We start from the raw sequence: 11,831 nt of genomic DNA, 5'->3' as shown, positions 1-11,831 counted from the left end.
AAGTTACTTAACCTTCCTGAGCTTCAGTTTTCACTCTTAGAAAATAGGAATAACTTCAGAGGGTTATTATGCAGATCAACTATGTGATCTTGGGCAAGTTACCTAAATTGTCTTTGGCTTCAATTTCCTCATAAAATTGGGATTTGGTACCCACCACAAAGAGCTTGAGGATTAATAAATATATGAAAACTGCTTATGATAGAAATGGTCTAACACACAGTGGCCTAAAAAAACGTAGCCTAAAGTTATATATTGCCGGCCTCAGTGGTTGTTGCTGAGAATTAATGAGATGATGATGCATGTGTGTACAAAGGATGGAGATGTAGAATAGCATGGCATGGTTTTTTGTTTTTGTTTTTTGAGACCTTAGGTGATCCGCCTGCATGGCATGTTTAAGAAATAGCTGGGGCCAGGTGTGGTGGCTCAGGCCTGTAATCCCAGCACTCTGGGAGGCAGAGGTGGGCAGATCACTTGCGGTCAGGAGTTCGAGACCAGCCTGGCCAATATGATGAAACTCCTGTCTCTACTAAAATACAAAAAAAATTAGCTGGGCATGGTGGTTGGTGCCTACAATCCCAGCTACTTGGGAGGCTGAGGCAGGAGAATCCCTTGAACCCAGGAGGCAGAGGTTGCAGTGAGCCAAGGCTGTACCACTGGCCTCCTGCCTGGGTGAGAGCGAGACTCCATCTCAAAAAAAAAAAAAAAAAAAAAAAGAAAAGAAAAGAAACAGGTGGGCAGCCGTGGTGGCTCATGCCTGTAGTCCCAGAACTTTGGGAGGCTGAGGTGACTGGATCACTTGAGCCCAAGAATTTGAGACTAGCCTGGGCAACACAGGGAGACCCCCGTCTCTACAAAAAATAAAAACATTAGTCAGGTGTGGTGGTGTGCCCCTGTAGTCCTAGCAACTCAGGAGGCTGAGTTGGGAGGATTGCTTGAGCCCAGGAGGTTGAGGTTGCAGTGAGCTGTAATGCATCACTGCACTCTGGACAGGGCAACACAGTGAGACCTTGTCTCAAAAACAAAACAAAACAAACCCCAAAAAACCCAACAAAACAGCTGGACTAGCTTGGCCAATATGGTGAAACCCTGTCTGTACAAAAAGTACAAGAATTAGCCAGGCATGGTGGTGCATGCCTGTAGTTCCAGCTACTTGGGAGGCTGAGACAGAAGGCTCATTTGAATCTGGGATGTGGAGGTTGCAGTGAGCTGAGATTGTGCCACTGCATTCCAGCTTGGGTAACAGGGAGACTCTGTCTCAAAAACAAAAAACAATAAAGCAACTGGACATTTGGTGTGTGTTGTTATTGCGCTGACTGATTAGGCTGGGTCCAGACTAGAAAGATCCTAGTACTGACTTTATCCAGTAGTCAACAGCAGTGAGTGTGCTCATGTGCAGCCTAGTATGTTTATGATGTTGTTTCAGAAAGATCCCCTTGGAAACAGGATGAAGTTGTTCTTGGAAGATAAATGGGGGATAAGAAGGAGAAAAAAATAACAAGCTCATCAGTCCACAGTTAGGAAAAGTTTTTTCCATTTAATACTAGACTTTCAAGGATTGAGATGCAAGCTTTGTATGCAATTACATCCAATGTTAAAATTGGTAATACATAATTTACAAAGATTAACATCAAAACAATCATCTATTTAGATATGCTTTTGTAAAAAGGAAATATATTAGCAGCATTTATATTTTCCGCAATCACACAGCCTACAGACATGCAGACTAACTCTGTATCTATTTGCAGTGATGTAGTGCTTTGCCCCGCATTTCAAACACCAAAACCCGCCTGGCAGCTGGGGGGTTCTTTTTATTTCGTTATTATAAAATAACTGAAAAATAAAAAAAGGCATTAATTTCTACACCAGTAAGAAAAAACAAGTTTTTGCACTTACCTAACATTTGATTGTCTAAAAAACATTTCAGTTTTTTTTTTAGTCTTTCAACAAAAGAAAGATAAAATGACAGAGCGTAGTGTCTTTTGCTTCTGTTCTCGCATTTTACAAAGTTTTTTTTCTTTTTCATCTTTTTTAAAATTTTAGTGTTTAACACTATAAAGGAAACATTGAATTTTAATCTCTTTCTTGTCATTTTCTCGCTTTTGACTAAAAGGAGACCCCCAAAGTGCCCCTAGTCCCACCTCCCTCCCACCCACTCCCTGCAATGAAAAACAAAAGAAACCACTCAAACGGGCTTGGACATGCGATTTTTCCAGCTCCACATGTGAGTATCTTATACCCAGGTCTCTTAGTAATGTACAGTGCTTCTCTACAGTAAGAAAATACTCCAAACTATTTTCTTAATTCTCTTTTTTCTTTAATAAAATATTTATTTTCCTTTTTTTCTCTGCTCAAGGGGATCATTGGCATCCCCTATCTCTTTTGTTTTTTCCTCAAGAATGACACAGAAAGGGGAAAAAGAAAAAAATATTCAATGGAATGGAAGGTGGTCAATGTGTCTACCTAAACGAGTCAGAGCATCGTCACCATAAGGGGAAATGTACAATTAGGACAGCATTGGTCCAATATTAGAAAAAAGTAATGGGGACATGTTTACTATTGTATTGCTTACCAATCACGCAGCAGGTGTGTGCGTGTGTGTGTATATATACACACACATATACACACACACATACACACATATACACACACACACATACAACTTGGCACATTTAAAAACCATCTTTTCTCTTATAAGAACATCTAAAACATATATGCATATGTATGTCTGAAAAGACAACAAAGCTTTTTAAATTTTATTTTTAAAGAGACAGTATAGTCTGGTAACTTCTGGTCAAGAGAGTAGGAAGGAAGAAGACACCCTGGATATACCTCCTGATGTCATTCAGGAGGGTGAGGGAAGATGGGACTAGGGGTGAAGAGAAATACACTGTCTCTTTAAGAAAGGGACATTGAAAACTGTACAATTAAGAAAACAAGAGTAGTGTTTTCAATTGATAATCTATACTCACAACAAATACTCTGATAGGTGAATACTGCTGAACAGTTTATGTAGTGACTTTTGTTGCTGGGGTGGGTTTAGAGTTCTTTTTATGTAGGTTTTTAAATGATTTTATTTTGAACTGAATCTCCATTTGCACAGCACAGCAGACACACAAGAACTACAGCGCATTAAAAACAGCATGTGTGCTGGCGGGGGCCTGGCTTTCTCATTAGAAAAAAATACGTCCGACAGGTTATGAAGGGTAAAACAAAAATAATTGCAAGAACTACCGTGCCCTTCTGACCCCATGGGGGCCTTCCCTATCCCATGATTCCATTTTGGGGAGTAGAGGTAGGGAGGGGGCAGCAGTTACAAGTGCTTTGAGCTGTCAACTCACATTTTACTTTGACCTGGTTGGGCAAGAAAGGAGAGAGAAACTTCCCTAGTCGGGTATGTGGGAAGAAGCCCCAGCTACTGTTTCTGTTTAAGGTCTCTGGGGTAGCTCTTGGAGCCAACAGAGAATAGACGGGGTAGGAATAGGGATCCTGGCCCTATCCCTTTGGATTTTGAGTTATACCTGGGTATAGGAAGTAGCTTCTTAGCAATGTCTGTGGGATCTGAGGATGACAGAAAAACCTAAGCTGTGGGGAGGGGCAAATGCTGTAAAGTACCAGTAGGTTCTGGTCATCAGTGTGGTTCTCCCTCCTCTCTACATTATTAACCCTTAAGGTGAAGCAATGGAGAGGAAAATTAATTAACCTGAACTGTCTTGGACAGAACCCCTTCCTCTCCCTCTCCACTAGCTCCAAGGCTTAGTAAGTACCTAATGTCAACAACATGGCCCCATTCCCCTTGCCTGGACAGACCCTTCCCACCCCGGTCTGTACCCAGAGAGCAGAAGGCAGGACTGATTAGCTAATCAGTCCACTGGATCCCAGATGCTTGAGGTTCTCATTCTTTGAGGGTCACTTTCGAAAGCTGTTTTCTGGGATAAACAAAGTACGCCTTCGCAGTTTCCTGCCTGATCCTTCCTCCAGCAAGTAGGTCACATCAATGGCTGAAAACAGAACCAAGAAGGCTCATCAAAATACCACTCTCCTACTCCTTATTCCAGATTTGAACTCTAAGGAGAGCACAGGAACTCAATGATTCCCTTTCTGACCTATAAGCAATTTAGACCATCCTCCAGCCCTACATGAAAAACGTGGTTCTTTAGAGGAGATCATCTCACCTTCCAGTTTCACTCCCAAGATATAACTAAAAGCAAGCCTATGAAAGAACTATACCATTTTCTTAGAATATTTTGGATGCTGAACCAGTAATTACAATTTTTTTTCTATTCCCTCTCATTTCACATTTATCTTAAACCCTAGATATGAACCTGATTATTCTTACCATTTTTTCCAGGGATTTTTTCAAGGAGATTGAGCAAGATCTGGTTGAGTCGTTCCCGTTGGTTATGCCGTCGTTCCTCAGGGGTACAGGTTGATTGGGGTTCTTGACTACTTTCCTCTGTTTTTTTTTCACCCTCACTGACGTTAGCGGTGGCCCCCTCCCGTTCTGGCTCCTCTAGGCTGGGTATCTCACTGGCTGTTTGCTCTTGACGGGCTAGTACCTCTTCAATCAAGGGTAGAGCATCATCCTCCTGGCCCAAGTCTTTTAGGGGTGGCTTTGAGCGCTCAGACTTCCAGGATGATCTGCCAGAAGGATATTTGAATTTAGTGCAAGACACATGAGGAGGAAAAGGGGATGAAGGGAAGGAGATCTCAGGATGGCTTGAGATCCTGGAGTCCAGCAGTTAGAGCTTGAGGTAAGAAACTTGACTCTCATTTTCGCTTTATTATTATTTGAACAAATCACTACCTTTACCTGAAATTTTTTTTTTTTTTTTTTTTTTTTTTTTGAGACGGAGTCTCGCTCTGGCCAGATCTCAGCTCACTGCAAGCTCCGCCTCCCGGGTTTACGTCATTCTCCTGCCTCAGCCTCCCGAGTAGCTGGGACTACAGGCACCCAATACCTCGCCCGGCTAGTTTTTTGTATTTTTAGTAGAGACAGGGTTTCACCATGTTAGCCAGGATGGTCTCGATCTCCTGACCTCATGATCCGCCCGTCTCGGCCTCCCAAAGTGCTGGGATTACAGGCTTGAGCCACCGCGCCTGGCCACCTTTACCTGAAATTTAATTTTATTTGTAAAATTCAACTTTTATTATTTCTCTTAGGAATATGCACAAATGATATAGGAATCCATAAAATATACAAGGGCTAATAAAATTGCTTAGCTGGATCTAAATGACTGCTTCATGACTAGAAAAGTATGGCACAACCCTGTGATGCCAATAATCCAACTACAATAATAAATATTTAAATGGAGTTTTAAATTTTCCTGCTTCCCTTTTTCACCTCAATAGTCTAATATTTTCTCCCTTATGGTAAGCTATTGGTGTAGGTAAAGCAGTTGTTATGCCCCCATTGAACAGATGAGGAGACTGAAGAAAAAGCCTTCTGTCATCTTTCTTTAGGAATAATCCTCATGTACAAAATAAGCAAAAATGAAAACTATGAACCCATAGTTCATACCTCAGTGAAAACTGTACTCGCTACATCTGTTCCTTGATAGAGGCACCAAGAGCTGATATACCTTGAGGTAATGGGGAAAGCTTACAGACATCTAAAAGAAACTTTTCTGAGTCTGGAGTTCTGTTTCAAATCTCTGCACATCTCTCTGTTGCTCCAACTAAGGCTCCATAATGGGACCACATCTACTGAAGTTTAGTTCTTCCATAGCGCTGGCGCTACCCTGGGCTATTCTGCAGAGAATACTCAGTCCTAGAAGTGGAGCTGAGTGGGTAGTTGTTTGTTTTCTTGCTCCATTCAAGCTCTTGGTCAATCCCTTAGGATCCTCATATCCCCCCATAGGACTTACCGTCCTCCATTCCTCTTGTAGTTGTCTGGGACGTAATGAGGCTGCAGATAAGAAAAGGAAGAGGTAAGCATATTGTAGAAGCTGGGAAAGCTAGCTCTCCTCTGGGGCCACTCAGGATAAGGAACATAGTAGGGCAGTAGACAACTTGGGTGACTTTAAGATGAGAAATCTAGTACTTCTATTAATATGCAGGCCACAATGATTATCAGCATTTTGTGCTCCCAGGATGTCAATGGGAGGGATAAGTGCACGATTTTCTCTACTCCATTTCACCTTTTAAATACAGTCATATGTTACTTAACAATGGGGATATGTTCTGAGAAATATGTCGTCAGGTGATTTGATTGTTATGTAAACATCATAAAGTGTCCTTACACAAACCTAGATAGTATAGCCTACTATACACCTAAGCTATTTAGTATAGCCTATTGCTCCTAGGCTACGAGCCTATATATACAGCACAGTACTATACTAAATACTATAGGTAGTTGTAATACAATGTTAAGTATTGTGTACCTAAACACAGAAAAGGTAATACACTGCAGTATGTTACAACAGCTATGACATCACTAGATGACAGGACAGAATTCTTCAGCTCCATTATAATCTTATGGGATCACCGTTGCATATGCAGTCCAATGTTGACTGAAACACGTTGCACATGACTGTAGTTAAGGTTGGGGTTTCAAAGCTAATCAGTAAGCTACTGATTGAGCAAGCAAGACCAAATAAGTCTTGATGTGAGGAAAGACCTGGTGGTGGGCAGAGAATGCAAAAGACGGTTTGGAAAATTAAAAAAAAAAAAATAGGGAAAACAGGAATGTATTGCTTTGTTTTCTGGTTATTTCTTTTTCTTTCCTTTTTTCTTTTTTTTTTTTGAGATGGAGTCTTGCCCTGTCGCCAGGCTGGAGTGAGTGCAATGGCGTAATCTTGGCTCACTGCAATCTCTGCCTCTGGGTTCAAGCAACTCTTCTGCCTCAGTCTCCCGAGTAACTGGGATTACAGGCGTGCACCACCATGCCTGCCTAATTTTTGTATTTTTAGTAGAGATGAGGTTTCACCATGTCAGCCAGGCTGGTCTCAATCTCCTGACTTTGTGATCCACCTGCCTTGGCCTCCCAAAGTTCTGGGATTACAGGCGTGAGCCACCGTGCCCGGCTCTGGTTAGATTATTTCTAGGGATTCCAGGGTGACAGCTATGAATTTTGACAGGCCCACTAAAAGAAGACTCAAAATGAGGAGCTCAGCCAGGGTTTTATTAAAGCAAACAGATGAATGGATGATCAAAATCTTTATGGAATGATGAATGACAAAACGTATAACTGGCACACAGTTCTCAACAATTTGAAAGAAAAAATATACAGGAAAAAGTCTGAAAATGAAAATGTTAAAAATGGTTATTTTCTGGATAGTGGAGTATATACATAACTTTTTTCCTCTTAATGCTTCTATACTTAATTTTTTTTTTTTTTGAGACAGGGTCTCTGTCACTCAGACTGGAGTGCAGTGGCACAATCGGCTCACTGTAACCTCAAACTCCTGGGCTCAAGTGATCCTCCTGCCTTGGCCTCCCAAAGTGCTGAGATTACACACGAGTCACCATGATGTTTACACAATAAACACCACTACCACAAATTTTGTTTTGTTATTGTTTTGTTTTGAGATGGAGTCTCGCTCTGCCACCCAAGTTGGAGTGCAACAGCATGATCTCTGCTCACTGCAACCTCCGCCTTCCAGGTTCAAGCGATTCTCCTGCCTCAGCCTCCTGAATAGCTGGGATTACAGGCACACGCCACCACACCTGGCTAATTTTTGTATTTTTAGTAGAGACAGGGTTTCACCATGTTCACAAATTTTATATAATGATCATGTCTTCCATTTTTAATGCGGGCATAAAAAGAAAAAGCACTGAATTATTTTCTGTGAAGGTTCTTCTTTTATAGGTGTGTTCTCAATGAGAGGAAAAAAAGGCGTTTTTCAGGGTTCTTGTTTCTTAAAATTATGGGTGTGAAAGACAAAACAAAACAAAAACCTACAGATGTGGGACTCGCCAGCAAAGATTAAACAGACGAAAGAGAAAAGAGGAAAGGTATAACACTATAATCAACAATTTTCTGAGATACAGTCTATGTGAGGAAATGTACTTATGCTGTTCAAATGTCCCAAATAGAGACAGAGATTTTCAGAGCTTGGGATGGAATTTGGATGAAGAAGCAGAGAGCTACATGAAGATTTTCGCTTAGTGAATTTCATGCATGAACCAGATTGTCCTAACATGTAGGTGTTAAGAAAGGAAGGAGACTCACCGAGAAATCTTTTTTGGGAGTGAGCTTCTTGGGGAAGTGATCAAAAGCATAGGGTTTGGTGCAGACAGGATAGCGGTTCCGGTGGATCTTGTAAAACAGGTGTGCTGACTTGTCAAGCCGATAATCACAGATGTACACATCTTGCTCCTTCACTCCTTTGGGTCTCCCTATGGGTCCAACCAGTGTTAAGAAATCCTATTTCCCCATTTCTCCCCCTGAGCTGCCCAAAGACCCCATACACACCAATGGGAGAGCAGCTAGATCCTTAAAACCCTACATGGTAGCTAAAGAGGTAGGACAACTAAGCATTTGGTAGTTGTTGGACAAAGAGTTCTCAGACACTAGTGTCAACAAAAGATAAAGTAAATATACAGCAGAATGGATGGAAATAAACCAAAAATGTAAACTGAGTACCGCAGGGATGTGTGAGGGAGTATTTTGAGGGAAAAACAGAGCAGGTTATGGGGGAGTTAGAAGAAAAGAATAGAGGTATAAATTTGAGGGAAGCACATTTGTAAATGAACGCTTTTTAACTGAGACAAGGAGGACTCATCAACATCACAGAACTGCAAGCAGTCTGTCAATTTTGGAATGGAAAACATATTCTTTTAGACTATTTTGCTATGATTCTGAGAGAACAGTCTAGGCAACTGAACTCTGCTAATAATGACAAATAACATATATTGAGCTTTTACTCTAAACCATAAACTAGGCTGAGTGCTTTTGTAGATTATTTTATATAATCTTTTAAGAACTCTTTAAAATAGATAATAATCCTTATTTTCAATGGGAAATTGATACTTAGATTAAGTAAATTCCCCAAGGGAACATAGATAAAATGTGGTGGAGCTGGAATTTGAAATTAGAACACAGTATTAAGAAAATTAACTAAATTTAATAAAAAAGAATAAACATTTATTGAGTACAAACACCAGGTGAAAGAAAGGAAAAATATAGTATAGCTCTCTGAAGTTTCATAGCTAACCTTGGAGAATCTTTCATCATATACAGACAACAAGAATGGGGTAGGCAATGAACAGGAAACATGAGGTCATTGAGGTCATTTTTTTTTTTTAGGCAGGGTCTCATTCTGTTGCACAGGTTGGAGTGCAGTGGTGCAATCCTGGCTCAACCTCTGCCTCCCAGGCTTAGCAATTCTCGCAGAAGCTGGGACTACAGGCCCACACCGCCATGCCTGGCTATAGAGGCAGTTTTGCCATGTTGGCCAGGCTGGTCTCAAACTCCTGGGTTTAAGCAATCTGCCTGCCTCAGCCTCCCACACTGCTGGGATTACTGGCATGAGCCACTGTACTTGGCCGAGGTCATTTTTTAACTAGCCCAGACCACTTACCTTTACAATACGTATAAAGGTCCAACACACAGCAGGTCCCCACTACAGCCTCCAAAGGAATGATCTCATACAGTGGCACCCGAAATAGTTCATTATGATAGAACCGACGGGATGGAGAGTGGTGTGTTTCGTGGGGACGGAAATAATGATGACCAAAGGCAAACCGTTCCTCTCTAAAAAAGGAAAAGTGAGAAGGGAGAGGTTTAACTGATTAGCAAGATCCTAGTGAACATTCAGCTCCGCTGGTACAGCATGGCTGGAAGAAAAGGACAGGACCTCAGCACATACTTTTCATTCTTCCAAAGCTTCTCAATGCGAAAGATGTCAAGTTTATCTCGGTTAATGTGAGATAACAGTCGATAGGACTGACGGACCGGGTGGCCATCAGGGGTGCGCCGACTATCCCTCATCAGATACACACAATCACCTAGGAAGACCCAGAACACAGAAGAAACATAAAATGATTCTTGTATGAATTCTGTTAGGCATCTGTTTATTTGACTCAGGATCTACATAGAACTCATAATCCGAAACAGTATAAATACAGAGAGCTAAAAGCAGCAGTGTTAAGTGATGATAATCAATTCTAGACTACGACAATAATATAAGGTAGGCATTCTATTTCTTGAGCTTCCTATGTGTTTTTCGAGTCTTAAAATTAGCTTTATAACATGTCTATCATTTCAAATTAGTATTATTTGATGGAGAGGTGAGGCATGTAAGCACAAGGACTGCAGATATAAAAACTTACATTTTATTGCTATTCAAGGCCGTATGGAGACAATGACTATGAAGGAGACAGCAGAGACTTCCTACTATTCAGAAAGGTCACCTCTGACAAGTAGGGTTAGCTCCTGTAATACATACCCTGACGAAGCAGCAAGTCATCTCGGAGCAAACAGATGAAGTAGACACAGCCAGGTTGGGCATAGTGGGGCCGAGGGATCATGGGAACCTCCTGATAGGAGCAGAAAGCCAATGTATAAGGGCTGGAATTACTACATTCAGCCTACTTATTTCTCTTCAGGAGAGAAAAAGAACTAAAACCTAGAATTCTCAATCAATCAAAACTTACTGTTTAGTCATTTCAATATATCACAGATATACAAAAAAGATGAAAGCAACTACAGTTGTTAAACCTGGAAAAGCGAAGGTAGAGGACAAAAGTGATAGGCTAAGTATCTCAATCTATGTTTTATGAAGCACTAATTGTGTAGTTGCTCTATGTAATCTAGCGGCCATATGAAAATGTGTTAAGGGAGACTAATTATTGCAATGATTGGGTTATACTACTGGTATTTAATGCCCAGGGTCCAAGGAAGCCAAACATTCTGAAATGAATCCATCACAATATGAACTATGCACCTAAACATGACAACAGCAACACTATTAAGAAATACTGCCTAAATCTCTTCTTTTTAAAAATTGACTTGCCCAAAATCACACATATAAAGATAGCAGAGCCAAGCCAAGAACCCACTTAATGACTTAGGCAAGCCACCCACCCTCTCTCCTATGAAGTGAGCCTAACACTAACGTTTGCTGATTCTGAGTCCAGTGCTCTTCTCACTTAAACCACTGTCTAACATAAATGACGTTAAGAATACCAAGTTCTGGATTCTGTAAGCTATTCCTTTCATGGACATCTGATAGTGTTTATAAAAACCTCAGTTTTGTTTCTGTTTTTTTTTTTTTTGAAACGGAGTCTTGCTCTGTCGCCAGGTTGGGGTACAGTGGTGCAATCTTGGCTCACTGCAACTTCTGCCTCCAGATTCAAGTGATCCTCCTGCTTCAGCCCCCCGAGTAGCTGGGACTACAGGCACGCAATACCACACCCAGCTAATTTTTGTATTTTTAGTAGAGATGGGGTTTCACCATGTTGGCCAGGATGGTCTTTTTTTTTTTTTGAGACTGAGTCTCACTCTGTCACCCAGGCTAGAGTGCAGTGGCATGATCTTGGCTCACTGCAACCTCTGCCGCCCAGGTTCAAGTGATTCTCCTGCCTCAGACTCCCAAATAGCTCAAATAGCTGGGATTACAGGCACCTGCCACTGCACCCGGCTAATTTTTTTTGTAGTTTTAGTAGAGACGGGGTTTCAAGACAGGGTCTTGAACTCCTGACCTCATGATCCACTGGCGTCGGCCTCTCAAAGTGCTGGGATTGCAGCCATGAGCCACTGCGCCTGGCCGAGGATGGTCTTGATCTCTTGACCTTGTGATCTGCCCGCCTCGGCCTCCCAAAATGCTGGGATTATAGGCCTGAGCCATCACGCCCAGCCTTTTTCTTTTTCTTTTTTGAGACAGAGTCTT

At 41.5% G+C, this 11,831-nt stretch overlaps 1 protein-coding gene across 5 annotated transcripts in view; it reads right to left on the bottom strand.

Annotated features, from left to right (window-relative positions):
• Window positions 1–1,509: 1,509 nt before the first annotated feature.
• Window positions 1,510–11,831, bottom strand: part of ASH1L (ASH1 like histone lysine methyltransferase) — a 220,747-nt gene continuing 210,425 nt past the window's right edge. For all 5 annotated transcript variants that reach the window (XM_073008291.1, XM_007976839.3, XM_037997810.2 and 2 more), the window contains 7 exons: window positions 10,389–10,479; window positions 9,810–9,948; window positions 9,522–9,694; window positions 8,171–8,337; window positions 5,865–5,905; window positions 4,337–4,638; window positions 1,510–3,998 (listed from right to left, as the gene is read on the bottom strand). In XM_073008291.1, coding sequence (XP_072864392.1) covers window positions 3,907–3,998; window positions 4,337–4,638; window positions 5,865–5,905; window positions 8,171–8,337; window positions 9,522–9,694; window positions 9,810–9,948; window positions 10,389–10,479 — 1,005 coding nt within the window. In that variant the 3' untranslated portion in view covers window positions 1,510–3,906. The remainder of the gene's footprint in view (window positions 3,999–4,336; window positions 4,639–5,864; window positions 5,906–8,170; window positions 8,338–9,521; window positions 9,695–9,809; window positions 9,949–10,388; window positions 10,480–11,831) is intronic.

This window comes from Chlorocebus sabaeus, chromosome 20, assembly GCF_047675955.1.
Source record: "Chlorocebus sabaeus isolate Y175 chromosome 20, mChlSab1.0.hap1, whole genome shotgun sequence".
Classification (NCBI taxonomy): Eukaryota; Metazoa; Chordata; class Mammalia; order Primates; family Cercopithecidae; genus Chlorocebus; species Chlorocebus sabaeus.
The sequence above is the reverse complement of the archived record's forward strand: the minus strand, read 5'-3'. Positions and strand labels throughout refer to the sequence as shown.